The sequence below is a fragment of the Harpegnathos saltator genome, unplaced genomic scaffold, assembly GCF_003227715.2.
Source record: "Harpegnathos saltator strain DR-91 unplaced genomic scaffold, Hsal_v8.6 scaffold285, whole genome shotgun sequence".
In the NCBI taxonomy this organism is placed as follows: domain Eukaryota; kingdom Metazoa; phylum Arthropoda; class Insecta; order Hymenoptera; family Formicidae; genus Harpegnathos; species Harpegnathos saltator.
The window spans coordinates 363912-389009 of NW_020230078.1; the positions used below are offsets into that span (position 1 = coordinate 363912).

At 50.1% G+C, this 25098-nt stretch overlaps 1 protein-coding gene and 2 long non-coding RNA genes across 7 annotated transcripts in view; 2 read left to right on the forward strand and 1 right to left on the reverse strand.

The window, feature by feature from the left end:
• tara (SERTA domain-containing protein 2 taranis) overlaps positions 1 to 25098 on the reverse strand; it is a 101702-nt gene that overhangs the window by 57608 nt on the left and 18996 nt on the right. The window contains exons 3-5 of one of the 2 annotated variants that reach the window (XM_019845685.2): positions 9286 to 9399; positions 9047 to 9096; positions 7964 to 8547 (exon numbers count right to left, since the gene is read on the reverse strand). In XM_019845685.2, the coding sequence (XP_019701244.2) occupies positions 7964 to 7966 (3 nt within the window). In that variant the 5' untranslated portion in view covers positions 7967 to 8547; positions 9047 to 9096; positions 9286 to 9399. Of the gene's footprint in view, positions 1 to 1641; positions 2826 to 7963; positions 8548 to 9046; positions 9097 to 9285; positions 9400 to 25098 lie in introns of those variants that run through there. The other variant, XM_011156663.3, reaches the window with a different exon arrangement.
• LOC112588759 (uncharacterized) lies at positions 1837 to 6585 on the forward strand. Its single transcript, XR_003113027.1, has 3 exons — positions 1837 to 1896; positions 2849 to 2937; positions 6526 to 6585. It is a non-coding gene; the product is annotated as an uncharacterized LOC112588759 (long non-coding RNA).
• Positions 13037 to 24882, forward strand: LOC105192496 (uncharacterized). 4 transcript variants are annotated; one of them, XR_850539.3, is made up of 5 exons: positions 13037 to 13051; positions 17437 to 17667; positions 23068 to 23490; positions 23586 to 23656; positions 24313 to 24882. It is a non-coding gene; the product is annotated as an uncharacterized LOC105192496 (long non-coding RNA). The 4 variants fall into 4 exon arrangements; XR_003113025.1 differs by having other exon boundaries at positions 23068 to 23479; XR_003113026.1 differs by having other exon boundaries at positions 17437 to 17565; positions 23068 to 23479.

Consider the following 25098-nt stretch of genomic DNA (forward strand, 5'->3'; position numbering starts at 1 on the left):
CTCTAGACCAGATCGGGTTGTTGTCGTCGTGGTAACCATGACGACGCTGCCCCTTGATGGTTGGTTATAACCGTACCCCCACCCTAGCGTCTCTGAGCCGACGCTAGATTTCCTCGCGGCGCTGGCCAAGCGAAGAAGAGGCAGCCAGCAGCCTCGAGCGATCCCCCCTCCTGCCGCGCCATTCCCCGCTCCGACCCGCCACCCCCTATCCCTGCTGTTAGCCCGTCTCCCCCTCTTTGCACCCTTCTCATCCCATTCCCCACCGCGCCGTCAAGCGCTGCCGCTGTCGCTCGTTTCCCCTCCTCTCTGCCGCGCGCCCCGCTGCTCCACAGCCCACACAGTACGCAAGCCACCTCGTCGTTCCCCTCGAGCTTCGCCTCGTCATCCTCTTTCGCCCCGCGCGACCGCGACCGCCCTCCTACCGCCCATACCACCCTCTCCCCGCACAGGTCCAAGGAAACGCGGGATCGCTTCGAATTCAAACTACCGAACACGAGGTTACCACGCGTCAAATCTGACACTTAGTCGTCCTACGCGTGCTCGCGGCTCGCGTCCGTTGAAAAAAATTTTCACGGGCGTTTCTCGCACGGAGAGTCTGAAGCGAGTATGAGCGAGCGAGCGAGCGAGCGAACAAGTGCAGTAACGTCGATCGATTTTCGAGAACGATGTAAGCGCGATGCGCCGTGGAGAAGTGGCTGCCGAGAGTCTCGCTTCTTCTTTTTCTTTTTTTGCTTTAAGACCGAGAGAGAGAGAGAGAGAGAGAGAGAGAGAGAAAGAGAGAGAGAGAGAGAGAGAGAGAGAGAGAGAGAGAAGGCTTGCGACTGAGAGAGGTCTCGTAGTCGGGCGCGGTTGCTCGACGTACGATAGAGAGGCTGAACGTTCCCTCACGAGCATACGACGATTGATTGAGAGGGAGAGAGCGAGAGAGAGAGAAGGAAAGAAACAGAGAGAGAGAGAGAGAGAGAGAGAGAGAGAGAGAGAGAGAGAACGCTCTCTGTCTGCTGACTTTTTTGGTATCGAAACGCAAGGTGCTCGTGTGTATCGTAAAATGCCTGCGCGTCGATCGAATGTAACCGTACCGTACGTGCCGCGCAACGTCGGCGTCGTTATCGAGAGACTAAAGTCCCAACGGCAAAACACTCGAGTCGCCTCAAGTCGTCGTTCGCGCGAGCGAAGTCGCTCTTTCGCGATCCTCAACGCGAGCCGAGCAGCGCACGCTCACGTAACCGCTCTCCTCGACCGGCACGAAACGCGGAAACGCGGCACGCGTGTTATACACGCTGAAGGAAGGGAACGCACACCGGGGGAGCGCGGGCGCGCGCAAAGAGGGGTAGGGGGTTGTCAGAAAAAGGACGGCGGTGGCCGGGTGAGCGTGTAAGAGTAACAGAGGGAGAGAGGGAGAGGGAGAGGGAGAGGGGGAGAGAGAGAGAGACAGGCAGAGAGAGAGAGAGAGAGAGAGAGAGAGAGACAGAGAGAGAGAGAGAGAGACAGAGAGAGAGAGAGAGAGAGAGAGAGAGCGAGAGAGAGATGGATGATAGACAGAGAGAGAGAGAGAGAGAGAGAGAGAGAGAGAGAGAGAGAGAGAGAGAGAGAGAGAGAGAGAGAGAGAACAGTGTGCGCGGTATCGCGCGCGAAACTCACCTGACTGACGTCGCACCACATTATTATTTCGCTGACACTGATGACAGCATCTTGGTACGCTGCTGCTGCACTGCCGCACACGGTGCTGCCGCGCGACGATCCGTTTCTCTTCGCCCTCCGCGTGACTGAAGCGGTTCGTGAGAGCGAAGTGACGGGATGAAAATTAAGAGGAAAAGAAATCGAAAGAAACAAAACTGCGGATAACTGAACGTGATAACTGAAGCACCACGCTACCTCCGGCGACGGCACGAGTCAGTAAGTTCTGTCCGCCGACGTGCCTCTTGTCTTTCGCCTGCCTTCCACGCGCTGCCTCTCGCAACACTGTCTTTCTCACTCACTGTCTGTCTTCCCCGACTACGTGTCCGTTAACGCTGTTTTTTTCTCGTTCTTTTCGTTCTCCTCACAAGTCTCACGAAGAATGCACTGCGCGACGTAAGTATCGGCCGCCGGTATGTACCCCGGTTAGCTCCCCGAGTAACATCGCACGAGCACTCCGAGCGGATGACGTGACTGTCATCGATACACACACTAGTAGCTAGCTGGCCATGCAAAGCATTACTGAATACTCTGACAACAGTCCTCGCCGAGTACCGCCGCTCCGTTTTCCCCCGAATGCGCGCTCGGCTGTTTCCGTGCGCGCTCGGCCCACCTGCACTCCGACACGACCAGTCAGTGGCGTAGCGACGCGCCGGTACGCCCGGTGCTTCGCGTACGACGTATGCTTTACTCGTCAGATTTCGTCAGGACAGACAGAAATTCAGACGCGACGTGCGATTTATCTGAAAAATTTTCGTCCGGACAAACGGCCAGATTTTTTATCATTTGCAACATTACCTCGACCGTGCACTCGTTGAAAGGGAAAACGAGCTTGCGAGGTGACGATCGTTGCAATAGTCTCACAATAGCATATGTTTACGCTTTTACTCTCAACATGACATTTAAAAAAAAAAAGTCGATCATTCATCGGGCGCATAATGCCATATTGTTAGCGTTCGAACGCGCTGATGGATCTCATGTAAACAGAAGGGTACGTTTCATTCACGGCGCGTAAATTAATTACATAATTAATATCGGATTTAATACTGCAGGACTGTGTATGTCACTATTCTGATCGTACGCGAAGGCAAATCCATTGTCGAAGTACGCGGCTTTTCAGATATAAACAATGCTTTTATGTCAAATGATTAGTAGCGCTTATTAACATTAGGGAGGAAGGCGGTGGGCAAGAAAGAAGGCGACAAAAAGGCGATGTAAGGCGAGAAAAGAAGCGGATTCCCTCGTGGAAACTCGCATCAAGTGAGTATCCTCCTCCCCCTCTCCTCCTCCTCCTTCTCCTCCTCCTCCTCCTCCTCCTCCTCCTCCTCCTCCTCTTCCTCTCGCAGGAACGTTCGCGCCTCTCGATCGAGAAAAATCGCTCTGCGCGAGAAAGTCCGTGATAGCGCGGCCGGTCGATGAAAGTTATCGGAGAACGGATCGGCGACTGCCGCTGAAATATTTCAGCGACACTCGGCGGAAACTCAAAATGACTGCGCTGTCCGCGCGCAGATCGCACACCGATCCCGAACGCTCGTCGCGCGACTCTGCTTAATATCTTACGAGACGACCGAGATAGCACGGTCAATCGCGCCACCGCACGACGCCAGGACCTTGCGGCGAGCAAGGTAATCGCGCGCGCGTTCACTTACGAAGAGTCGCGCGGCCGACGGAAACGTTTCCCGGCGCTCAACGTTTCTCTCTCTCTCTCTCTCTCTCCCTCTCTCTCTCGCGCGCGCGCGCGCGCGCGCGTCCGTTTCAACCTAAAATCCCAAAAAGAAAAAAGATTTCTCGAACAGAGAGAGAGAGAGAGCGAGAGAGAGAGAGAGAGAGAGAGAGAGAGAGAGAGAGAGCGAGAGAGAGAGAGAGAGAGAGACCGTTCGCTCGATTGCGCGCAAGCCTCCTCGAGGAATATACATTCCAAATTCCTTTCGTACGTAACTCGTCGATAACAACCATCTGTAACGTCGTGTAGAAAGTAATATCGGCTTACTCGGGGCAAAGGGACCGGCACGAGAGCTGCGTTAATTCGCTCGAAAGGAGAAAATCCACTTTATTAGCTATTGTGAGCTTTAAAATATTCATTCCGCTAAAAATCAACGTGCTCGCGTGTCGCGTTGCGAGAAAAAGTGAGAACGAGAATCGAACGAGAGTGAGAGAGAGAGAGGAGCAAAGAACAAGAGAGATAGAGAGAGAGAGAGAGAGAGAGAGAGAGAGAGAGAGAGAGAGAGAGAGAGAGAGAGAGAGAGAGCGGAAAAAGGGAACTCACGGGGAGAGCAAAGTACGCGAGCGCGTCCGTGAGTAAATTTTCATGCAGCCTTAAAGGCAAGACGTAGGAGAGTCACGGAGGCTCGGCGCGCGTCGAGAGCGCGCGGCAGCCTTCACCGGGGAGCCTCCGGTCTCTCGTACTCGGGGGCCCCCGAGCACGAGGGAGTCGGCCTAACGCCACTAGGTTCGGAACTCGCCACTGACTGGCTGGCTGTATACGGCGCGCAGCGTAAGAGCGCTGAGAGAGGTCTCGGCTCTCGCTCCGATCGCTCGCTCGCTCGCGTAGCCGAGCCAGCCAGGCAGCAGCGATGGCGCAGCGGCGATGCCACGGCGGCGGCAGGGCGGCGGGTGCGGGCAGACAGCGCGCGAGCAGCCACGCTCTATACGGCGTGCAGCCTAAGAAAATTCACCGCGAACATTTTTATTCCCTATCGGGTAAAAGGGGCGCGTCATCGGGACGCCGCGACGGCGAAAGGACGCCGAGGGACGTGCGCCGTCGTTCGACGCTCGGCTGACCTCCCCCGGTCGGCCAATTCCGCGAATTTTGCGCGTCATTCCGTATGCGGCCGCGAGGCAGAGCGCCGCGCGGCTCGAGGCCTCGCGAGAGACCGAGAGGAGCGTGCCACACGTACGCCGCGGCGACTCCGAGCTGCGCGTAATGCTGAGCTCGGTTTCTCTTCGCTGGCGACGGTGATGGCGACGTCGGCGACGGCGACGGCGACGGCGACGGCGGCGGCGACGGCGGCGGTGGCGGCGGCGACGATGATGACGGTGGAAATGTCGGCGGCGGGGTCGAGGGACGCCGATGTATATTTTCGGCGTAGCCCGCGATACGTCTACGCGCGCGTATACGCGCGCGGAGCTTCTTTAAGTTATTATTAAGCCACGCGGAAAATTTTCCCCGCGCCAACATAGATACCCAACGTAGATTACATTTATTTGCCTCGCTCTTTCCCCTTTTTTTCCCCCATTTCTCTCGAAATTCGCCGAGAGATTCTCTCGACGTATATAACGGATTACTGAATTTCGCAACAGCGCGATCTCGTCGCGGGCCTTTGAGACAGCGCTTCCGCGCGAGTCGTACGATCGTTCGAATAGAATTTCCTCGAATCAATGTAAAATATAAGTTCAATGAAATATCGTTTGCCACTCGCATCTTCCGAAGCATCCGGAGCTTCGACAAAATTCGACCCGATTCGAGTCGAGTCATCGAGAAGAATCTACGGGCTACTTATAATGCCCACAAAGGACCACCTACAGCCTACGACAAGGATGCGCGACAGAGCAATAACAACAACGATGGTAATCTCTCTTTATTGTAAAATACGACATATAAATATACATATGCACGATGATATCAGGATGAAATCTGCTTTAAACCGCCAGGATGGCGCCCGCGCGCGCGCTCGAGCGCGCGTTCGTGAACGCGCTGGGATTCCCTGTCGACGATTCCGCCGTCGGCTGGCGCACGGCACGGCGCGCGTCCGGTTGTTGTTGACCGTGGCTGACGCCACGGAGCGAGAGCGGCGAAGTCGTACGGGCGGCGCGGAGGCGACTTTTAACTGGCCGGCGCGACGCGGCGCGAGAATGCGCGGACGTTGCCGAGCGCGGAAACAGCCGCCGCCGCCGCCGCCGCCGCCACCGCCGCCGCCGCCGCCGCCGCCGCCGCCGTCGTCGCCGCCGCCGCCGCTTCAAATCGAATCCGCGCTCTACGCGCCAGACAAGTCGCGGCGCGATGTTACACGTGCAATACGACGATATCTATGCATGCGATAGGTGGCTCCGTCAACGAGCGATACAAGGCGCGCGTCAATCGAACGACGACGACGACGACTTCGACACAGAGGAAAACGTCGGACGAGTTTACGATTGGCTGGCCACAGCACGACGGATGAATTGTGGCCAATGAATGTCCTTGCTCTCTGGACACGAGACCGTGGCGAGGCTCTGGCGACGCGAGCACGCCTTATTCGAACGCGGGGTGCGCATGCACGGCGGTCGCGAGAACGGCCGCGAGGTAGAAGGGAATTTAGAATTTGGCACGAGACGGTGCACTTCCGTCTGCGTCGGCTGTTTTTGCGACTTTCCCTCCTGCCGCAGTGTCGTCGTCGTCGTCGTCGTCGTCGTCGTCGTCGTCGTTGCATGCGTTGCAGCTTTGTTTCAATATTTTGCACGAGCCCCATCGAAGCCTCCTTTTCTTTTTTTGTAACACGCCGACTCCCCCATAAGCCGCACGTGATCGAGTCATGTTGCGTACTGTTTACATGAATAAAAGTGGTGTATCGGACCGAATGTGTCGAATATCTTTGTAGCCTGTGTTTCCAAACGGTAGCTGTTAAATTGTCGCGATGATGATATTTCCCGAGCAAGAGTCGTCGATGTTATTCAAACGCGTATGTCGCGTGTAGGTTGCAAGTCGCAGGTTTCGGGTCGGTAGATAGGGATGTAACGATCGAAGTATCGATACATCGAGAGATGTATATGTCGAATATTAATCGATGTTTTTTTTGTCTCCGATAAGATATATCATATCGATATATATATATATCGATATGAATTTTACTGATATTTCGTATTTTTCAGTCACAGCCCTGGGGGCCTATTGCTGTTCTACGACCGAGATGAGAATTACAAGATTGAGTGAATTCACTGGAATATACGTATATTATGTAATTGATCGATGTCTAAGTAAATTCGCTCGTTTTCATCATTTTCACCTCAATCGTTGAACCGTAATAAATCTCCTGCTCCGTGTATGCGGTGATCTCCGGCAAACGACTGCGGTTTATTATATCTTTTCTAATATGAATATGACAATAAATTATATGAAGATAAAAAATTTTAAAAGATCTTTTCAAATTTTTCATGTACACCCTTTATACGCATACCTCCCCCCTATATGTATACATTTTTAAATATAAATATCGATATTTTTCAAAATTATCGATATTATCATTATCGATGGTTCTGAATGACGATAATATATCGTTATCGATACTTCGAGAAATCGTTGCATCCCTAGTCGTAGAAGGGGACGATTGTGCGTAGCAGCACGACGGAGTCGTGCAGGATCGTGCTCTCTCTCTCTCTCTCTCTCTTCCTCTCTCTTTCTCTTCTCTCTCTCTCTCTCTCTTTCTCTCTCAAAGCGCACGATAATTATTTTCGATATTTCTCAACGCGAGATCGCGCTCGCGCGCGTTGGCTCACAAAGCCGTCCGCAATATTCAGTCCGCCGAGATTTGCCGTGCACAGGCGTCGTCGGACTTTCTCGCCAGCTAGGAGCGCGCGCTCGTTAGTGCCACGGCGAAGCTACTCTCGGTGAGGAAGGATACCGCAGTGGGGATCAGGAAACGGCGGAGATCTGGCGGGACGTTTTACGATCGTCTTCGAAAGCTGCGACTCCCGTGCACTTCCGGCCTGAATTCTTAAATCGCCAGGCCAGACTTCTTCGGCGTATGAAAGACGAGGCCGCCGTCCGGCGCGGCGCGGTGCGGCGTCGCGGCGCGGCGCGGCGCGGCGTCGCGAGGGGACGCGCTTGAGAAAATCAAATTTTCATCTCCGTTAATTGCTCCCGCTACGAATTATTCGCGCGCTCGCGGGTATGAGCGGCTGGAGTTTGTGAAAAAAAATTCGCTCGACCGCTGGCGGCTGATATCCCGAAAGAAACTTTGGCGGTGTAACGTGGAAAAATTCGACGAATGTGGAGATATTAATCCGCGGGATTTCGCACCCTCTTTTTACCCTCCCCGGATATTCACCCCGGATTTCACGTTAGAGCGAAGGATGTCTCCGCCGCAGATGCGTTTTTACAACACACGCTTGTAACGCTAGACATTGTGTATAGGTGCGCGCTATCACGCGCCAATGATCCCTAAACCTGTTTCAGGTAATTTCGCGCTGTCAAAATGTACAATACTCGCGCGTAACTTTCCTCAACGGCAATCAATGCGATTTACATCTACACGTTACACGCGCTATGCAACGTGACGCTTCGTGAGCGTTCGTCAAATTGTACGCTCACCATTTCGCGTTGATATCCAACGACGTCTAGCCTTCTCAGTATCCAGCCTCCGCGGCGTCCACGTCGTTGTCCCACGTCGATCGCGCTTCACATGCTCACTTCACTTCACCACGCTGCACTCGCGACCGCGATCATTTCAACGGTACTTGGCGGCTTAACGAAAGGTACGCAATCCCGGTACTTTGAGGATTTTCGTGCGAGTGGTGAACCGCGTGCGTGAACAAATCGCGAGCCGAGCGTTGCGGCAATTTCAGCCTTGGTTGCGACAGTAAAAGATGTCTCGTTCCGCGGATATTGGAGAATGAAAATTTGGCTTCGCGGAACATTTCGTTCGTCAACGAAAATAATTGATATTACGCCTTGAATGTAGCGTTTCGAGCGAAACGTCGTCGTCGTCGTCGAAACCACTACGTGTAAAAAAATTGTGCGAATGGACGATCGTGACGATTGTTTGATCTAGCGTGAACAAAGTAGCAGTGATTGCGAATCCTGCGTGCGGTGGTGCAACTTCGATACGCAATTCTAGCGCACGACTCTGATCACGCACAGTCTAGCACAGTGCGTGAGACAATTGAGGGATCGCTCTGCGAATGAAAAAGGGAAAAGATATTAAGGATCTGTGAGAAAAAATATTTGGTATACAGTTCAGGTGTCTGGTAAATATGAGTCGTTTTTTGAAAAACGATCCCTCAATCATTTCGAGCGGTATATTTCGGTGAACGGCACAAAAACAAATGCACGTGCAAATCCCTACCCTGAGAAAAAGTATCCGACATCCGATTGTGAACGCCGTGGTGAACTACAAACGATTGGGAAATCGATTTCTGTGGTAAATACTAACCATTGTAATGTTACTGGTACCAACTTCAACAGCACTACGGCTTTTCTATTGAAATGACGGAAAACATGGCTGGCACCGAAAATTACTAAAATTTGTTTTCAGATTAACCGCCTTTTTGTTTCTCAGGCTGCAAGAATCTACTAAGCCAAGTGAATCGCATTGATCTGAGATCTCTCTTATAAATTAGACCAAACATTCATCACCAGAATCACCATCAGCTGAAATCTTGGTTTTTAACTCACCAAAGTATCAGGAACTCGGGATCGGGTTGTATTCCGCTGCGGATCTGAAACTAAAGGCATAACATCGCCAATTAGACACGAATTCTTGACAACAATTTGATAAAAATAATATACACGGACACGAGCTTGCTAAATTTTCGTGATCGCTGCAGTTGACGGATCTTTTCCTCGAACACTATGCTTTGCTTCTCGACGGCAAAGGGTGAAAATACAAAAATACAGAAAGCCTATAAACCTACCTTCGAACCGACCCTGCTCGGCCCGAACCGGATCCTCCGGTATGGCATCCGCATCCACCGAAACTACACCTTTCTGCAACCGCACCCACCGTGTAGCCGCAAGCTCCGTCAGATCTGAGACAAAAAGCCAGTTTTCTGATTAGTCGGATTCGACGGATCGGTCGGGGAATCAAGAGGGCGCAGGACAGGAGGGACTCAAGACACGGCGTATTGCCCTTTGTGACCCTTTGATGAAAAGTGACGTTCACCTTCAAGATCCTTCGAGAACACCGCTGTTGTCCAGGATAATCCCGGCAGCGCGATAATTGCAAGCGCACGAGACAATGCGAGGCACCGTCGCACCCCCCACGTTTCGATCAACTCGGAAAAATCGCGCGACGTTTCCCGATCCGTTTACTTTCGTAGTCGCGGACCATTATGGCCGCTCATTCGTTGTGTACGCACATATATTATTATACTCCCGAGATCGCCCGTGATTATCAGCCGGCGAGATGCTACCCCCGCACCGAGCGCGAGCGCGTCGCTACACGTTATTTATTCGTTAATTTTACATTCTTCGTATTATCGTATATTATTAACATGATATTCAAATCGTTAATACTCACATACATAACCTCCGCGATGACAGTCGCTCGCGGAAACCGTTGAGACGAGCGACGACTCGCACGGAGTTCGAGGCAGCCAATCGGGATCGCAGGAAACAGGGAAACAACACGCCATCTTTAAGATGAAATATGTTTATGCAGGGTGTGCCGAGAAACGTGCGTTTTCTCTCTCTCTCTCTCTCTCTCTCTCTCTCTCTCTCTCGTGGATTTTTCGATCGGACGAAAAAGGAAGATTCCCCTCGCTCGTGGGCGAATATGTGCTTCCGACGTTTTATTTTCGAGAAGATTAAAATACGCTCGTTAATGAAGATTTGAATGGCGGTGCTGTTGCGGCAACATTTGCACGGAATTAACTGTAAAGGTTGGGCAACACGCGTTACATCGACATACAAACTAGTCGAACTAGGCGGAATCCACGCGTTGTACGTGTACAGTTACGGCACGATTCTGCCTAGCTGTAACTCCGAGAAAGAGCCGGTGAAAACCGTATTACACCGGCAATGGTGGTGCGGCAACAAGATATGCCGGGACGGTTGGCTCAATTTTCCCGCCGTTCCCGTCGCTCTCGCCATTCCCGCCTTTCGCCTCCGCGACACCAAAAGTTGTCTCACCGGCACGTATCTCTCACACTTCGAGATGAGCGCGTGGTCGTGAACAGGCGCGAAGAGGGTGCCTGCGCAGCCTGCGCTGCCTGCGCTCCACTGCGCCGGCGACATTAATACCCGTCACGTAAAAATTTCAGATTTCAGCCGCTTATGATAATCGACTGGCGTCTGGCGGAAAGGACGAAGAGGAGAAAGAAGGAGCGAGGAGCGCAATGCGCACATCGGTGTAAATCGTATATGAGCGCGAATTAGTATTTACGTGAGACAAGTTTCGCCGAGGAAAAAAGAAACAATCTCGGTTTCGTCTACTTGCAAGAACGCCAAAATGGCGGCAGTCTAATTCGATTTCCGACAAAAATATCACGGCTCGAATTCGAGCGTGAGCCAGCGCCGCGCTGCTTGATCCTTCTCTCTTCCTTGTGAGATAAAAATCTAGCCTCGGGCCGAGTGGCGCTACTCGACGATTCGGAAGGAATCGGAGGCACCTGTTAACACACGCCGGCCCGGCGCGCCGGTGACATCGACATTCGGTGACGATGACAGGTGCTGTAGGCTAATCGGTTAATTCGACAGCTCGCGCATACGCGTGACTTCATTCGCCGGCTCGGGCGGCTCGTGCTGATTATTATCGGCGCCGCCGACTTGGAGCACCGAGAGCGACGGCCATACACGTACGCGAGGTAATCTCTCATCGCGGGTGTAAGGACCCGCGAGCGCGATTCCCGCCAAATGCGAAGGATACTCAAGCAGGATATTTCAGCGCGGTAAGCAACGAGCGCGCGCGCTCGACGAACACGTGTACCGATGGGCATCGGCGGGCTCGTACGCCGTAGTTGTAGATACAGTTATCGGAGGACGTCGATTGTCGGAATATATGTAGAAGTATACGTCGGGGCAACATATTTGCGTACATAGATACATGGCAAATTACCCGTGTACGTAGATAACAGATATATTTGCATCTGCAAGGTAAATGCAAAATATCCCGGCGGTTTCCCCCCCACATTTCACTTGCTCTATGTATCTCGATGTACGGCGCTGATTTTTCCACGTCGATTTCTCCCAATTATCGATAATATCCGAGTATTCCCCCCCCCCCCCCCCGACCGCCGACTCGCGGCTTCTTGCCGCGAATATACCAGCGCTACGCGCTTCGCGCAGCATCTCGCATTCGCGCCAAGTGGCGAATTTAAATGTGCCACTGCCAGCCAGCAGGTCGCTCGCGAAGTCTCGCTTTATTAAGCGTTGTAATGTTGAACTTGGTGGTAACGATGCACGACGTGGCGACGTGATTTCCTTCATGGGGCCGAGCAACGCTTGATACATTTGTATGCGAACGCTATGTACGTCGCGAACTCTTCCGTATTCATGTCGACATCGATAGCTCGGTTTCGACACGACAGCTCTAATCGGGCTTAAAGTGCACGTCGACCGTTAATAAAGCAGAAAGGAAGAAAGGAGGCGCGAACATACGTCGGCAGACGTTCCACGCGACGCGTCTTATCGACGCGCCGAGGGTGATAAGGCTATCTTTATCAGCGATAAAGTCGCTCCGAAGCTCCGGAGCTCTATCTCGGTCGTCGCGAGAACGCCAGCGCGGAGGAACGCGGCGAAAGCATGGCACACATGCCACTAGAGATTACGATACTTCGAGATATCGATGCCGGGCTTCCGATACTGCGTATTTTTCCCGCCGATATTCTATCTTTCGTACTAGCCGGACGCGCGGCGCGCTACCAGGTCGCTGTTAATCGCACAACCCTCGGCGTGTCTGAATACTTTTCCAAGTAACGCGAAACCGAAGCTTCGACGAAGCTTGGAAAGATTTCGGAATGATCCTCTGGACTGACGGACCCGTAGACGCGCGAGTCTAACGATAACCATTAGCTCTCGCGAAAAGTTCCAGGACTCCCTACGCTGCTCTCTAACGTCGTTCGGACGACTACGCGATATCGCAACGATGGACAATCCAATTAGCGCAGCCGAGATAAACTTTTGAGTCCGCGTTATTCGCACGGGAACGGTCCGCGATGGTCTGCGCATCGCTCCGAATTAATTTCTATCCGAAAGGGTCAACGTGCGGTGGTGCACATGGAAAGACAAACACAGAGAGGGGGGAGGAGGAGAAAGAGAGAGAGAGAGAGAGAGAGAGAGGGCGAATCATACGAAGAACCGTAGTAGTCGCACGTAAAACGTTCGCCCCACCTTCTCCGCCTCCTCCACCCTCTCCTGCACCCCCTACCCCGTCCCTCTTTCCGCCTCTGTAACCCTGACCTCCCGTAAAACACACGCCGGGAAAAAGACTTTTCCGGCGTGTACGCACGAGTGCGCTGCCGCGCTTCTGCCGGTGCTGTCGTTGCCGCCGCCGCCACCGCTGCCACCGCCGCCGCCGCTGCCGCCGCCGCCGCCGCCGTCGCCGCCGCTGCCGCTGCCGCTGCCGCTGCTGCTGGCCAAACTCATGAATGGACCTGCGACTCTATTTACGAGCGCGCGCGATTCGCCCACCGCTGCTCCGCTTTTATCGCCGTCTCTGCCGTTACGGGCCGGCGTGACGAGGTGAGGGTGAGGATGAGGATGAGGGTGTGGGCGAGGGTGAGGATGAGAGTGTGGGCGAGGGTGAGGTGAGGTGAGGTGAGGCGTGGTGTGGTGCAGTGAGGCGCTTTCGGAATCCCCGGGTTCTCTCTTACTCGAAAGACCGCCACCGGCTTGCTTGCTTCCTTCCTTCCTTCCTTCCTTCCTTCCTTCCTTCCTTCCTACCTACCTACCTACCTACCTACCTACCTACCTACCTACCTACCTACCTACCTACCTACCTACCTACCTACCTACCTACCTACCTACCTACCTACCTACCTACCTACCTACCTACCTACCTACCTACCTACCTATCTACCTACCTATCACCTACCTACCTATCTACCTACCTACCTACCTACCTACCTACCTACCTACCTACCTACCTACCTACCTACCTTTCTATCTATCTATCTACCTACCTACCTACCTACCTTTCTATCTATCTATCTACCTACCTACTTACCTACCTATCTACCTACCTACCTACCTACCTACCTACCTACCTATCTACCTACCTACCTACCTATCTACCTACCTACCTACCTACCTATCTACCTACCTACCTACCACCTACCTACCTACCTACCTACCTATCTACCTGCCTACAACCGACTCGGCTTTATCACACCACATCGAGATACATATCAAAACGGCGAAATTGTTTCCGAACGGCCGATTGTTTGACACGCTTCGGGACCGGACACGTAGCCGCGAGAGAGAAGAAAGGGAGAGAGAGAGACGGAAAGAAAGAAGAGTCCGCGGCCGCGGGTCGGTCTCTCCCCCTTCGGTCGGTCGCGGTCGCGGTCGAGGATTTCGCCCCCGTGTATAAACAGTCGCGGATGTGCCCGCGAACTCGCGCTCAGTCAAGGCGGGATCGAGACGCGCAGCGGCGCGGCGCGACGCGACGCGACGAACGAATCGCTGGCGACGTATCGACGTATCGACATGTCGGCGCGGGGGTTCAAAGCGAAAGTGACACGTATCTGAGGTGTACGGTAACATCTGGGAGATGTTTACCTCGCGCGCGCGCTCATTCGCACTGTTGCGTTGGTTTACACTCGGCAGCCCGTACGGCGAAATCTCAGATAAAGCCCGCCACGCAAAATAGTGCGTGGTATCGCCGCGCGTATTTTGGCTCGTCACCGCGGAACCTTGCCGACGGCAGCCTTGAACCAGTCCCTGGTCGTTAAGCGCTGCTAAACTTTAGTTCATGGCCTAGTAATTAATTATAAACGCGCTAATGATGTACGACAAGTTGCTTCCTCGTATATCAATATGAACTTCTGTACACACGTCGCCATATGCTTTTGTACACGCTTATTGTTAGGGCTCGCCCTAGGATACGAATAAACGATTTCTCCCCCTCCCCGGCCTGCCTCTTACCACCACACTTTCTCTCTCTCTCTCTCTCTCTCTCTTTCTCTTCAATCGTAGCCACCGATCATCATTGCTATTACACCGAGCTCACATGGTGAGCGTAATTTGTCACACGTATAAGGGGCGTACTGCACGGACCTTTAAAGCAAGATCGTTAATAAGAAGCACGCGCGCACGCGTACGCGGTCCCACCATGACCTACGGTAAATTTCATCCCGCTGGCTTTTAGGTTCGATCACGCGGCGCGAATAACTAAGGATCATTAATACATCTCGCCGGACTATAATTCATATCGCGTGACCAGCCGACGCAGGCGGCGCGCCGAACACACGATGGACGAAAGTCCACCCGCCGATGGTAGCCATCGAGAACGCAAGGCGTGCGGGTCGTACGATCGGTCTCCTGAAAGAAAGCCACTGTTCCGTAAAACGGTCGGAGACCCTCGCGCTGTTTGTCGCGGATCTCACGCGCGGGCTCACCGAACGCGTAGTTTTCGCGCGATGACATTAGCAGCATCGCCATCGCGCGGTAAACAGCTACGAGAGCAAATACCGCAAGAGCGGAGCGTCTCTCGAAGGAACCCTGTGGCGTTTCTTCTCTTTTTTCTTTTTTTTTTTCTTCAGGACTAGAGACTAGAGACTATAACGTTGACTCTACTCGGGATATTTGCCTTGCCTACGTAGCCGCTCGTAGGTCCTACGAAAGGTAAGGGAAGCATGTAGACTCCGGCCGGGGTTGATGAATCTTGGCTCGCCGAACAACAAAGTACATCGAGTCAATTAGACGGCCCATCGTTGTGCTATTCAGCCTGTTCACGGTGTATGAGGCAAAGCGCTGTTTGCGTAGGATAAATCAGTTAAGTGCTTTCTTCCACTGCAATCGCATCTCTGTACGTTACATCGCGCGGCTACACGCTCGCGAACACACACCGCGTGTGTGCCGCGACGAGAAAGATTTGCGGAAATTTCCAGCGACCATATGGAGTAAAGTGCAATTCGCGTCCGCATTGGAACCCGCGCGGATTTATCGTAATTTCTTCGAGTCGTTAAACATACAAGTCTCATCTGTAATTTTAATTAACTTTGATCCGAAATCTCCCGCCTCTTGGCAAGATACGAACCGGTATAACCTGGCACCCCTCTGGCAGTGGATAGACGCGTAGGTGGAGAAAGAAAAGCTCGCTTAAGGATGGGCAGGGATCGATCGATCCTACGTAGGACCGATGTCGATACGTGGGGCCTCGGATCTGGACAAGCTATGATTTTTGCGGTCGCGTAACAAGTTTCGGTAAATCCTGGTTGGTGGGACTTCAGCTAGGGACTACCGGTCCCTTTCCGAATTGTAGAGAGCTCCTGGCATAACACAGATAGAGGGAAACAAACTTTGGTGGCTAATGATGACTCAGAGCAAGGATGACTGGGGTAGATTCCAATAGGAGCGGGGCTGTGATTTTTGCTGGTATAGCAAATATCTGGTAAAGCGCGGCGGTGTGTTGCCCTCCGCCGAGATACTATTTTTGTAATTAGAATTAGAGGAGTCGCGCGTGCGCGCGCACAGAGAGAGAACCAATCTCCCACGCGTCAACCGCGTGTAATTCCTACTCTTCCCAGACATCATCTTCTTTATTGCACCGTCTGTGTGCGCGTATTACCAACGTGCTCGTACAGTGCAGGTTCCATCGAATATCTAAAATGACATCGTCCAACCCACCCCACCTCGCTCCCTCCCTCGCGACACGAACTCGCTCTATCTCCCACCTCCTCGTCCTCCTCTGCCGCTCTCTCTCCCTCCTCTCCTACCACTCCGAACCCTTCCACACACCACCTCGTTCTCTCTCGTCCTCCTCCCCCACGAGCGCGTCCTCCCTACCTATATCCTCTCACCCTACCCTTCCTCGTCCTCCCAACCGCCCGCGTCGTCCTCCACCATCCCCCTGTAGTCCGGCAATCCTCTCGTGTCCTGCCTCTCTTCCTGTCACCTTCTTCTTCGCCCTTCCTTCTTCCATTTCCCGCCTTTCGTCCCTACGAATTATCGACGGGCGCAATTCCGATGGATAAAAGCGGCGACGGCCTATTATCGACGTCCTGTAGTACCGACCAGACGCGAGTACCGACTAACCGTAATGCCGGCGGTCTGCGATACCGGCACGGGGCCCCGATGCGCCGATTACACGCGGCGAAATGCGGACAAACCGGAACGCAGCGAGAAAAATATATTGACACGCTGTAACGCCCACGGCGCAAAGTACGAAGATGTACACTTCGAGATGCATACCGCACGGGTCTCTTGTTAACCCAGCGGTAGCCGTGGGATTTTCTGCGACGCGAACGCTCGATCGGCGTGCAACGTTCACGTTGCGTTCTCACCAAAATCGTGCACACACGTAATCTTTAATACCGCTCGTGTGTGTGCTCGGTAATGCCGAAGAAAAGATATCTTCTTGGAGTCGACAGCAAGTATCTGATATATTTCGCGCGATATGTTGCATCTCTCTTAAAACGTGAAAATTACGAAATATTTTTTATTAATTTTTTTAATAACAACGACTGAAGCGCATGATGGACGGTAAATATAATATAGTTTCGGCTGTGTATTGTATCAAGTACGACTAATAATTCATTCTGTGTGCACAACATTCGTATAGTGATATAGGCGAACAGTGATAACGTATAGATAATGAATTCCATTTTTCGCCAGTATCGAAAAATCATGTAGCATGTGCTCGGTAAAGCGACACATTTGCAACGTCAGGTACAAATTGAAAGACGAAATGGATTAATATTAAATCGTCGCACGAGGAGACGTTCGTTACACGTCGTCGGTCTTCGAGGGATTTCGGAAAGAGATGAAACTTTTTAATTGCAATAAATGAGCTTTCATCGCTCGTTTTTTCTCTCCCTTTCTCCTTATGTGTTGTTTCTTTTTCCTTTTCTTTCTCTTTATCTTTCAACGACGACGTGATAATTCAGAAAATACGTTCTCTGTAGGATTGGATACTCAACAACTACGAAGTATTCGGCGCTCTCAAAGTAGAGGAGCCAAACGATGCGCGACGTTATAATTGAAGAGCGAACGGGGGTCGAAGGGGCTGTGTCACCTCTTACAAAAGTTATCTGGTTGGTATAAAAAATTATCTAGAGGGATCTCGCACACATTCGGTCGTGTCACAAATCTACGTGACAAAAACAGTCGTCGCTGCGTCTTCTCGCAGAGGCAAGGTACGTATGCGCAATGTCGAGCCACGTTTTACCACGCGGTATTGAATTGAACCGCCTCGAAAGTGGAATAATTATAAGATTGTCAAATCGATCGAATCCGCTTCGACACATGTGTGTTTGTTCTTCGCGTTATTCGCCAGCGTACAAAACGCCGGCAAATAATGAAGCCGCAGCCGGAGTCACATAATTATGCGGGATGTCCGTTGCGCGTCAATAGTCAATTTCCGAATTCACGCTGTTAATACGTCACGTTTGAAAAGAGGTGCCGAAATTAAAGGGCGGAGAATGCGTGACCGGCGCATTTTTATACATCAATGATGCACGAGCGGCGCGCATATCGAGATGAACGACGCGATGAATGGACTTCCGAGCTATTCGATTCGTTTGGATTGGAATAGTTATACGCGTCGACTGCACACACGGCCACGCGTGCGCAACGTTAATTCTGTATGTAAAATGGCTCTCTCCCCGGCCGGAATTTCGAAAATGCACGCGAGTCGAGCGCGCAACCCCCGTTGAAAATCATTCGAACACCGACAACTTTCTATGCCGCCCTCCCACCTGCCGCCGTCGTCCGTTGGATCTCTCTCTCTCTCTCTCTCTCTCTCTCTTGTCCTCTCGTTTGCGCGATCCCACCGTGACCGAACGTCCCGTGAACACGCGAAATTGGACGTGCGTTTCGGTATTCTTTAACCCAATTACTCGTTCACGAAAGACACACGGCTGGAAGAGACAATTGAGACGCTAATTTCATGCGGGCTATGCTCCCGTTTCAGCATTATATTTAATCCCTTTTGCGTTCTCGGAAATATCTCGCAGGATATGACGTCTATTGAGGGGACGAGCGTCTTCTTTAATAATATCGCTTTAATCCTTTCTATTGTATTCGTTTAAATATCAGCGAATATCCCACAGAAGAATATACATTCCGTCTCTCCTTTCTTCTTTGTCAATCTCATATATATCGGAACATTTCTGAAGTCACCGACGTGTTGAGGTAAGAAGGGAGTGCGTAAGTTGTTATAAATAAATAAAGAATACAATGGAATCGATTGATTTTTTTTCCCGGAGAAATTACGAGAGAGTGCGCTATCTTATCCCCCCTCCCTGTCGGAGGTGATCGTGATGGACATCCTCCGAGATCCCGCTCCCTTCGGCGCTGCCGTAGCGCCCCGAAAGGTTTCTCGTGCTATCGGGAAAGTCGGCCCTAGAACTCCCGAGAAGGGCAAATATTGTTCACGGTTAAAGCTCGGGGGATTACCCGAATTAGGACGTGCGCCGTTGCATCGGAACTAGCCCGCGTTAATTTTTGATGGCGCACTCTTTGACGAATTCGCGAAATCGGTCGGGACGACTTCCGCGTCCCGCGTCTCGAGGGCCGCACGCGAAATTACGCGGGAACGAATACCCGCCCTCCGGCCGATCCGACGATCGCGATTACGCGAAATGGCACGAGAAGCGAACGAAGCTCTGCTCGGGATTTCGAGGAACTTTTCCGTATCGATCGCGCGCCCTTACGGGGAACCCTAGCCTTTCGCGAATCTTCAACTCCCCGCGAACTCGATTGTAAATTTTCCACCTCGAATGTTCGAACTCGAGCTGGTCGCTCGCGCCATCCGATGCACTCACCGCGAGTGACCCGAGTGCGCCTGTGTGCGAGAACTCGCGCGGTTTATCCGCGCAGAAATTTATAATGCACACACACACACACACACACACACACACACACACACACACCGCCTGCCCGAAGTCAACCGAACCAAAATGTCTCCCCTCGCCTCCCCTCGCTCCCAATTTCATCGGACGATATCTAATCTGGCTCTATTTGTCGATATTAGAAGAGAGAGAGAGAGAGAGAAAGAGGGGGGGGGGTAAGAGAGACAACGAGAGAGAGAGAGAGAGAGAGAGAGAGAGAGAGAGGACATTTCGTCGTGACGACAAATTTACCCATCGCGACTAACGCTTTCGGACCTAAGCTACATCAAAATGTTTCGAGTCATCACCGGTTGAAATCCAATATCTCGTCGTATTATGTATTTATGCCGTCTACAATCGTCACTTTTTGCCATGGGTGTAGCTGCGAGGGGGCGTATTTTCGCCTCGCTAATAGCGTTCTCGCAATATCGTCGGAGGGAGTTAGACGGCAGCGGAACGGTGCGGCCGGCAGTAGCTTTGTGCCGCAGCGAATGAAAATTATAGTCAGATAAAGCTATTCGTCAGCTAATGGTAATTACGCGTGTCCTCCTTTTATTCGCAATATTGCGCAACATTTGGGATGGCGCGCGAACTCAGGAGATCGCGGGGATCGCGGAGATCGACGCACCGGTGCAACGCGCGAAGAACAAGGCGAGGGGCAAGGATCATCGTGTTAATCGCGCTAATGGTATGAAAAGTCGAAACTCATTGAGATCGCACATCGATCCCGATGAGTTTCAATTCGCGCTTAAAAGGGAGAAACGAACGAGCTGGAATGGGTACAGTGTTGTGTCGTCGCGCTTAACCGGCGCGGCGCCGTGCCGCGCCGAAAATTCGTCCGACTAAAAACGCGAACGATTTTAGCCGGCGCTGCTCCTCGTGCTCTCGGAGCGGGGGTTCGGATTTGGGTTTTGCCGCAGGGGTAGGTGCGCAGAGTGAACGCGGATCGATCCCCCTCGGCGCGAGTGCGAAAGGGGGGTTGCGACCGAGTCGCCCTCTCCGTTGCTCTCGGTATCCCGGCGTGTTCAGCCCGAAAACGGGAACGTTTGAAGGGTGCCAGCAGGATCGCCGAACGGAACGGCTTCCGAGATCCGAACGATCTCGGCACGAGGAAACTCGCGGCACAGACGAGCGACACCGCTGATCGTCGCGGCGGCGCGCTCTGATCGGATCTCTCCTCCCGTTCACGCTCTTGTCTTCAACAAGGGAGAGACGGCAGGAAAAATTCGCAGACGCGGGTTAGGGAAATCGACACGCGGCGCGTCACTCGTCGGAGCGATACGCCGCGAGTCTCATTATCGGACGCGTTTTATCAGACTTCATACCGCCGCTATAACTCGAATGTAGGTTAGCGGCGGCGGGATCCAAGAGAAGGGATGCCGAGTTTTCTTCGAAAAATCAATAGACATTTCTGCCCCTGGGTTTCACCCTGTCGCGCTAATAACGCCCGCCGTTAACTCACCTTCGAAGATCCGTATCGCGGGTATTCGTGAGGAAGGGCCTACGACGAATGATCGTAGGCTGACGAAAGAGTCTCTACGCGCTAGAATTAATTAGTTTTCCTTCAGTTTAATAACCTAGGTTAGATCTGTAAGTTGTCTCGCACACCCGAGGCGTCTTCGAACGTATCGGAAGCATTGACGATTCTCTCGAATAACAGCCGCGCCGCGCCGTTGTCTTCGCCGAAAGTGAAGTCCACTCGCGCGAAATTAAGCGAAAGAACAAGACCCTCCGGCAAGTCTCTCTGCGTCTTGCAGTTTAACCCGCGAGAATCACTTCACCGCCGATCGCGGAAAAATCGCCGATATATATATATATATATATCGCGACGTTGCTATCGGGGAACAATTGACAATTGGCAACCCCGACTCTGTTCGAAAGGAATTTGCGAACAGAGTTCGCCGGTTGTCTTAATAAGATGTCTGTGTCAATAATTAACCGTTAACCACGAAAGTATACGCGCGTCACGTAATTACTCGCTCCGCGATAGATTCCCTCCCGTCCTGTCAATGTAACCATAGTGTCGTAACGATACAACAAATAAATCGGTGCAACCTTGCGTATATACGAATACGTGATAATTCGCGATCGGACCGACTCTCGTCGATCATTGGTCGATCGTCAGTCGCGAATCGAAGTTGGGACGAGGTCGAGCGTGAAGAGATCCCGTTTACCTTCGCAAGTACGTTTCCACCTGGCCTGGTACATACCTGAGGAACCTGTACAGTCACGCTCGCTCGGTTTCTAGCGACCACCGCTGTACCATCGGCTATCTCAATGTCCGGATGTTCGCGGGATGCGCACTTATATCGGTCCGTACGCGCGCAAAACGCAAAACGCACGAATAGCAAAGTCGAAAACGCGACGCGGCTACATGTCCGAAAGGACGGATTATTATTCAACTACTCGCGACGCTTCTTCTCGCGGTACGGTTGCAACGTACGGTTTTGTCGAGTCGAAATCCTGGGTCATAGTCATTCGCAAGGTTGGATTTCCCATATAGGATATCCTCGTGCTAAGCTTTAGATCCACGGTTAATCAATTAGAGAAACACAAAATAATTTTGCCGAAGAATACTTGTCCATTTCTTTTACTGATCACATATTACACAAGGAGCTGTGCAGACTACGAATTTCTGTCGACGTTATATTTCGACGTGTAATTATATCGTTACTGTGAATTGGCAAAAATTGACGGAAATTGAATTTCCGTGTGGGAACTGATGCTAAAAGCTTTCCTACATCAAGATCTACAATTAATTAAAGAAACGCAAAATAATTTTGCCGAAGAATACTTGTCCATTTCTTTCTTATTACATATCAAGGAACTGTGCCAGACCAGAAATTTTCGTCGATGTTATATTTCGTGTAATTGTATCGCTGTGTGTTTGTGAATTGGCAAAAATCGATATTGTTATTCCTTTTAATCTGTGCGAAAATTCATTTCTTTCTGATTGTTTGTTGGGTACCATTAATTCTTTTTCTTCTTCATAAACGATAAGATATTCATCGTGCTTTTTATTTTAAGGAAGTTTTAATTCAAGTTTCAGCGTGATGTTTGACATCGAAAGAATTTGCGGTCGAGAGAAACGCACGAGACACATCCTGTACACTCTTTCTTCAATTTTCTTTCGCGTCTTCTTTTCCAATTGATTTTATCGTCTATGTCAGTACCGCTACCACCGTCAGACGCCATTATTGTTTGTAGTTGGTTCCTGAATTTTTTTACGAACAGAGCTATTGTCTGAGAGATAATAGTTATTTCTCGCGAAATTGGTCTTCGCTCAACGAATAAGAGGAAACGTTGTTAAATTATCCAAAAGAATGTACTTTTTTCCGTAACATAATTTTTATACCATAGATGCTGAATTTTCATATTTGCCCATTATATGTTCGATGTAACTCTGATTGAGATCCCGTCTTATTGATATCTTCTTCACTCCTTCACACGATTAATTAAAAAGTTCGTTTTTTATTAACATCAAGAAACTGTGCAAGAAATTTCTTTTACAAATTTAATAAATACATATTTACGCGAGTAAACGCGCGTGTGAAAGAAAATGACGTGAAATTTCTTCCGTATCAAAGCGCGAAAAATGTATCGTAATAGTGTATGCTGTTGCAAAATTATTGCGTTGAGTATGTGAAAATTCCTCTTTTTTTTCCCTCCGTTACTTTGTTGCATTAATTTGTATTAATTCTACAGTCCACTATCCGATTCCGTTTACGAGCCATCGAGAGGACCGACCTCCTTCGGCAGCTCCTACTTCCCGCTTCGGTGCTGCGCAAGATGAACGGAGGTCCTATTTCCGGCCGATATTTAAATCCGACGGCGACCGAATCCGCTCGACCTTAACCGAAGCGTTCGGTCCGGCTGTCACATTCGCGGCGTGCCGAATGTCCGTCTCTCTCTTGTGGCGGCGGCAGCGGCGGCGTAACGCGTTAATGAAAATGGCAACGCGCCGCGACGCCATGCGGCAGCTTCGACGGAGTACGCGCGCCAGTAAATTGCGTCGCTTTATCAATCTGAAATAACACCGGCGCGGGATACACAATGAGCGACAATGCGAGGGACTTACGAGCGCCTCGCAGACCAACGAAAGGACCACCACGTTGCGGTATGTGACACGTACGTTTCGAATCTGTAAACATTGTGGTAGACCATTCGTTGCGTAGATATATATATATATATATATTACACACAGTTTGTATGTTTTATTACAGATAGATGCGTCGGTCCATGTGCCGGATGATGCTGCAGTCAAAAGACTTTGCAGAATATCTTGATGTGCAATGTAAGTATCAGTGTTTTGTTTATAAAGTTTCATTCTGTTGGTTTTCATGTTGCTTTGTGTTGTGGAGTATTTGAGGGATATACTACTTGTATGTTAGTTACATCATTAGACTATTTTGTGATAGTGGTGTGTATTACTATTGTCTTACTATATATATGTGTTTTTGTTCCTCGTTATAATGTCCAATTCTATTGTATATAGAGGAGAATTATGTGAATTGTGCAGCAAAGGTAATATCTCGTATATGTAAAATTTGTAGTCTATATATTATATTACCATATAGCCCCTGTGAGTTTAGTAATACCTCAAATGTTTCTTTTTATAATAGAGAAAAAATAATTTGAATATAAGCAGCAGACTTCTCGTAATACTAACGATAGCTCAAATCTCTTCTTAAAAAGTAACGAGATGTATGTACTTATCATATATATAGGGTTGCACACTTTCATCATACTTTATATTCATTAAAAATGTCATAAATTGTACTTTTGCTAAGTATATAATTCTCGATAATCTGGAGGAAGAAATTGAATGTTTCTACACTGGAGGAAGGTCTAATGTTATTTATAAATTTAGAACATATTTTTAGTGCTCCTTCTCTGATTTTTTTATGTAGGAGAGTACAGAAGCTCTTATGAGTACTATTATCCTTACAGATATTTTCAATTTGCAAGCAGAGGATAGCGAAAGCTTTAATACATAAAGCAAATGATTTAGCGCATACAGCAACTTAAAATATGCACAAGAAAGTATATTTTCAAGATTATAGCAGTCATGAGCTGGTGTATGTGATCAACCTAATATTTATTACTGAGAAGATAATGATCTTCAGCATTGGTACACAAAGAAATACAAAGGAAACCTTCAAGATAGCCCAAGAAACGAGATATTTATGGAAGAAACTTGGTGCATTTATTCCTGTCTTAAAGATACTGCAAAACTGCATTAATAAACAAACATTATGATAAAAAGAAATGAATTTACTCAGGCCATATTAATATTTTGTTTATACTGATTCACCTCTATTCGCCTATTTGACTTTATAAACACACACAAACACACACATATGTATCTTTTCTCTGTAATTCACTTATAGTTAAGATAGATGATTTAATGTATATATACTTATGTTTGGTAGTTCATAATTCCTGAATTAAAATTTCTTTAATATGTATCTGAATGTGACTCAAAATAGAAACAGAAAAAAACATTGCTTCTCCTAATAATTCTTCCTTTGTTCATTATTTACCAATTATTGTAAAGCGTACTTTTATAACGATACGTAGAAAAAATAAAATAGATCTAATGTATTTTATACTTCAACATTTGGTTAGATTATTTTCCTATAAAACGACGTTCGTTAGCTCGTAGTAGTAATTACTTTTATAATTGCGGTGTTCCATTTTTTTAATCTATCGCGCGCATCACAATAAATAAATAGT